The 6,000-nt window shown below is 46.4% G+C and overlaps 1 protein-coding gene across 4 annotated transcripts in view; it reads right to left on the bottom strand.

Annotated features, from left to right (window-relative positions):
- Nucleotides 1-376: 376 nt before the first annotated feature.
- stk25b (serine/threonine kinase 25b) overlaps nucleotides 377-6,000 on the bottom strand; it is a 96,512-nt gene continuing 90,888 nt past the window's right edge. For all 4 annotated transcript variants that reach the window (XM_069896362.1, XM_069896363.1, XM_069896365.1 and 1 more), the window contains one exon: nucleotides 377-3,066. In XM_069896362.1, coding sequence (XP_069752463.1) covers nucleotides 3,027-3,066 — 40 coding nt within the window. In that variant the 3' untranslated portion in view covers nucleotides 377-3,026. The remainder of the gene's footprint in view (nucleotides 3,067-6,000) is intronic.

The following is a 6,000-nucleotide window of genomic DNA, read 5'->3' as shown; positions in this document are numbered from 1 at the left end:
ACTGGTAGAACGTTGCTGTCGAGACTAAAGCAGTAGCCACAGGAAAAGCTTCATAGTTCATAGATAGGTCATTCAGAGAATGGTCAAAATAACTTTGAGCTTTGGATGCATCAAAAATACATCCAAGCACAGTTGGTAGTGGTGGTGAAAAGACTCAAAGGTACAATAAAACCACCTTTGTTCTACTGCCTCCCTTTGAATGTTAGCGAAAGTCCTTCTTGTTGTGGCTCAGTTGATGTCGAAGCTGGCAGTGAAAGAAGCTCGCTAGACCACTTTAGCCTGAATTCCTCCTTCACAAAAACAAATTAGCCACAAATAGGAGAAAATAGACCCATCTTGTAAATGTTGCTGCAAATAAAGACAGAAAGAACAGGTGGCCCATTCTTGTATTTTATTGTCCATTACACTGTATATAAAACACAATCCACTGCTCCAAGAGCATGGATACTGTCCTTCACCATAAATAACTACAATCAAACCTAAAGTGAATTTTAAGGTGGGTTATATAGGGGTGTGCAGACCACGTGTGCATTTGTACACTGTTAATGCCACGCAGTATATAAGACTGACAGGAACACAATCCTCTGGTTCACTGACAAGGTTGTGGAGTTACTGCTCATCTCCATGGGATGCAGGCACCTGGAGCTTGGAACTGCATACAGCTCCTGTGTGAGACCTGAAATCACCTTAGGAAGAGGCGCTCGATGTAAAGCGAAGAAAACAAAAATCATGTCTGCAAAACCAAAATGCAGAGAAATAGCGAGTTCCATAACAGAAGTAAAACCCAGCAAAATGGGTCAGTTGGCCCTTCCAGAGGCTCTTGGAAAAGTCACAGCTGGAATGCTGGCAGGTTATTGCCCCTTTCTAGGCCAATCTAGCCTTTGCCTGGATGTTACCAATGTTACTTCCAGGAAGCATCTTCTGCACAACTCATTTTGGCCCAAACCTTAGTACCACATCATGAAATATTTTCTTTCTTTAAAAAAACCCATTTACATCAGGAATATTGAAGACCCAGACACAATGCCTACACTCCCACAAAAACCCGAATGGTTTTACTTTGCTCTTTCTGTTTCTTTGCCTCGAGTTGGATCATTGACATTTGTACCATGTGTAAGCGGGGAAGGTTTATACCAGTACTCATTCTAAATCTTCCCAATGCATAGTGCAAAAGCAGAATAATCCATCCAGTTTGCCATGCCCCTAGAGGCTATACAGAGGATCCTTTCAAGATTATCACTGGTTCCAAACTACATAAAAGCTAGACGGAATGCATTCTTACTTGCACAATGTCACATTTATGTACTTACAGAAGAAAGCACAATCTTCATTGGGATGCAATATTATGGGAATTTTTTTCTTGTATGCTACATCAAGTGAGATTAAGAAACTTCCTTTGAAAGTAGATGAAATAAAAAACTATTGCAAAAACTTACTTTGTCACATCTTGCCAATACCAGGGTTTCCCCAGTTTGTTCAGTAGGAAAGTCCATGTCAATGCCATTAAAGACATCAGCCAGTAGCGTTTCAGTTAAAAGACTGAACACAGTTCCACAGATCTCCAATGATCTAGTGATCCTTTGGCAACAGCAACTCTACTGCTGTACAAGAGTAATAAAATAATACTTCAACGCACCTGCAATCGAGTACTAACAGTGTAAAATCAGTACTGGGGTTTTTTTTTTGGGGGGGGCAGGTTGTGAGTAAAACATTTGAGTCATCTCTACCTTTTGGATCTGACCTTATAACAGAGAGAATGGTTTTTGTTCAGTTGTCGAAAGGTTCCACCCATTTAGAAATAAAAGGTTTGGAGTGTTAACCTGCAGACACCAACCGATCTAGATTTGTTCTGCGTCAGATTCAAGATACAGTGTGAAATTTCCTTACCAGCTAATCCGAGTAATGTCCTGCTTCATTTGATTTATGCTCTCACATAATAACCCAGCGTGAAGTGCTTACCTAAACTGAGATTTCACTTTGGGAAGCAGTGCATTTCTGTCTCTCTTCGATCAAAACAGTTGTGGGGAATCAAGAAATCCCCAGCAGGCATGACTTGCACCTTGTCAACCAACCCCATGGTTCAGCACTGAGGAAATGACCTCCAAACAAATAGAATCACTATTGCAGGTCTGAGCAAAAATATAACTGTGTGGGCATGACACTGTAATTTGTAAGGGGGGTGGGGGAGAGGGGAGAAATGCTGTCTTATATGAAGGATTATTATATATTCAGGAGTAAACACAACATTTCTTTTTTAATAACACTTTTCACTTTTCTTTATCCTTCACAAGTTCTCCCTTCCAGTTGCTCTGAGCTGGCCAACCTCAATATCCTCAATGCTCCACCTCGAGGGCTGTTTCTCAAGAAGACTCCCTTAATCAGGTTAGATTGGAGTGACTGAAAAAAAAACAGGCCTGTGCGTCGAAGGCCGTTTTGCCTGATCCACCAGATTACTCCTAGAGGATGAGCTGGCTGATCCAAGGTCTCGATAAGCACCAACTAACATCTCAGTAGTAAGCAGCAGAACGTAGCCCCATCTTGAAAGTAGTTCAGCAAAAGTTGTACACCATCCCAGAATCGCTACCCTGAATTTATATAATAATCCATAATCTAGCACCCTTATAAATGGTGTTATTTAATTTAAAAACCATTTAAAAAAATTAACCTTTGAAAACTGAAACAGAACAAAGATAGGCAAGAGATGCTGTCTCTTTCTTGCAGTACATTACTAATACAGTTTGATATACACAATGAACCTTCTCTGCATACAAAGAAACTGTAAAAATATCATAACTTCTAATTAAAACAAAAAAATCACCCCCTCATATTTGGTGCCACGATCATGGCAGCAGAGTTAAAAGTAAAACATCTTCAGTTCTGATCCAACAGTGTGATCAAGTCTCAGCGTCTTGGCCATGAAGCACAGTGACATCAGCAGTCACGGACTTTCCTAACTGCAGCAGGAAGGGTTTTGCTGGGTCCTGGGTCACAGGGCACATAGGAAGCCCCCGCAGGTGCCGAGATCCTCACCGTGCTGAATTCTTGCTGGAACTTCTTAATGAAAACCTGAGAAGGGTAGGGAAGAGACAAATTAGTCAAAAGGAGCAGCTTTTAGCCCTCTGGTCATAGGTGCACAGATTCTACTGCACCCACTCAATTCAACCTGTCCTGCCACAAGACAAACATGCACACACATGTGCATACACACCCACAGATTTGCTGTGTATCAACTGGGTCAAGAGCAGGGAATTTGGGAACATTGACTACAGAAGGTCTCAATTGTTCATTGAAAATAGTAATACAGCATTGGGGATACCAAAGATTAAACATGTTTCTGAGGAAGCCAGCTGAACTAGGATCTCTGAAGAAGAAAATTTCTACTGAAAATTGAGACTAAAGGTAGACAGTTTGGATGGAGATTTAATTTAATAAAGAGCTGACTTCTAGTTCAATGATTAATCCCTGCTGTTGCCACTGGAAATATGGGATTTTGGTAGGATTGAAGGTCGCCAGCATAACTTTGTGTGTGGCTCACAAATCTGATTCTCATGATTTAGCTATAAAGTGCTGGTGAGACTAGGAGTACTATGAACAGTAACCTGGATATGGGATAGACATCCTATATATTTGGAAAGGGTGCCAAGAAGATTCACAAGGATGTTGCTGGGAATAGAGAGGGATTGAATTAAAAGAAGAGATTGGATAGACTGGGTCTTCCCTATGTCTAATCATGAGGAGTATGGATAAGGCAAATTCTAAAACTAAAAGGCATAGGTTTAAAGTGAGAGGGGAGAGATTTAAAAGGGAGCCAGATCATTACATAGGAAAGAAATCACAACTTTTGTTCAAGGTTTCACTCATCAGTATCTTTCTTTGGCTTGGCTTCGCGGACGAAGATTTATGGAGGGGGTAAAAAGTCCACGTCAGCTGCAGGCTCGTTTGTGGCTGACAAGTCCGATGCGGGACAGGCAGACACGATTGCAGCGGTTGCAGGGGAAAATTGGTTGGTTGGGGTTGGGTGTTGGGTTTTTCCTCCTTTGCCTTTTGTCAGTGAGGTGGGCTCTGCGGTCTTCTTCAAAGGAGGTTGCTGCCCGCCAAACTGTGAGGCGCCAAGATGCACGGTTTGAGGCGATATCAGCCCACTGGCGGTGGTCAATGTGGCAGGCACCAAGAGATTTCTTTAGGCAGTCCTTGTACCTTTTCTTTGGTGCACCTCTGTCACGGTGGCCAGTGGAGAGCTCGCCATATAACACGATCATGGGAAGGCGATGGTCCTCCATTCTGGAGACGTGACCCATCCAGCGCAGCTGGATCTTCAGCAGCGTGGACTCGATGCTGTCGACCTCTGCCATCTCGAGTACTTCGACGTTAGGGATGTAAGCGCTCCAATGGATGTTGAGGATGGAGCGGAGACAACGCTGGTGGAAGCGTTCTAGGAGCCGTAGGTGGTGCCGGTAGAGGACCCATGATTCGGAGCCGAACAGGAGTGTGGGTATGACAACGGCTCTGTATACGCTTATCTTTGTGAGGTTTTTCAGTTGGTTGTTTTTCCAGACTCTTTTGTGTAGTCTTCCAAAGGCGCTATTTGCCTTGGCGAGTCTGTTGTCTATCTCATTGTCGATCCTTGCATCTGATGAAATGGTGCAGCCGAGATAGGTAAACTGGTTGACCGTTTTGAGTTTTGTGTGCCCGATGGAGATGTGGGGGGGCTGGTAATCATGGTGGGGAGCTGGCTGATGGAGGACCTCAGTTTTCTTCAGGCTGACTTCCAGGCCAAACATTTTGGCAGTTTCCGCAAAGCAGGACGTCAAGCGCTGAAGAGCTGGCTCTGAATGGGCAACTAAAGCGGCATCGTCTGCAAAGAGTAGTTCACGGACAAGTTTCTCTTGTGTCTTGGTGTGAGCTTGCAGGCGCCTCAGATTGAAGAGACTGCCATCCGTGCGGTACCGGATGTAAACAGCGCCTTCATTGTTGGGGTCTTTCATGGCTTGGTTCAGCATCATGCTGAAGAAGATTGAAAAGAGGGTTGGTGCGAGAACACAGCCTTGCTTCACGCCATTGTTAATGGAGAAGGGTTCAGAGAGCTCATTGCTGTATCTGACCCGACCTTGTTGGTTTTCGTGCAGTTGGATAATCATGTTGAGGAACTTTGGGGGACATCCGATGCGCTCTAGTATTTGCCAAAGCCCTTTCCTGCTCACGGTGTCGAAGGCTTTGGTGAGGTCAACAAAGGTGTTGTAGAGTCCTTTGTTTTGTTCTCTGCATTTTTCTTGGAGCTGTCTGAGGGCAAAGACCATGTCAGTAGTTCCTCTGTTTGCGCGAAAGCCGCACTGTGATTCTGGGAGAATATTCTCGGCGACACTAGGTATTATTCTATTTAGTAGAATCCTAGCGAAGATTTTGCCTGCAATGGAGAGCAACGTGATTCCCCTGTAGTTTGAGCAGTCTGATTTCTCGCCAATGGAGAGCAGCAGCGGCCCCGGCCCCGGTCCGGGCGAAGGGTAGACGGTGGCGGCCCCGATACGGGCAGGAGCAAGGGGGAGACGGCGGCCCCAGTCCGGGCACAGGGAGAGCAGTAGTGGCCCCGGCCCCGGTCCGGGCGAAGGGTAGACGGCGGCGGCCCCGATACGGGCAGGAGCAAGGGGGAGTCGGCGGCCCCGGCCTCGGTCGAGTGAGGCAGGCAGAGGCCCCGGTCCGGACAGGGAGTGGGAGGCGGTGGCCCCAGTCCAGGCACAAGGAGAGCAGCAGTGGCCCCGGCCCCGGCGAAGGGTAGACGGCGGCGGCCCCGATCCGGGTAGGAGCAAGGGGGAGACGGCGGCCCCGGCCTCGGTCGAGTGGGGCAGGGGGAGGCCCCGATCCGGGCAGAGAGTGGGAGGCGGCGGCCCCAGTCCAGGCACAGGGTGAGCTGCGGCGGCCTTGGCCCCGGTCCGGGCAGTATGGACTCATCAGTATAAGACTTCAGTAAGAGAACAATGCACTGCCAGAGGTGTTGTCTTTCAG

This window comes from Narcine bancroftii, chromosome 9 (genome assembly GCF_036971445.1).
Source record: "Narcine bancroftii isolate sNarBan1 chromosome 9, sNarBan1.hap1, whole genome shotgun sequence".
Classification (NCBI taxonomy): Eukaryota; Metazoa; Chordata; class Chondrichthyes; order Torpediniformes; family Narcinidae; genus Narcine; species Narcine bancroftii.
Note: the sequence above shows the minus strand (reverse complement) of the source record. Positions and strands in the feature narration are given on the sequence as shown.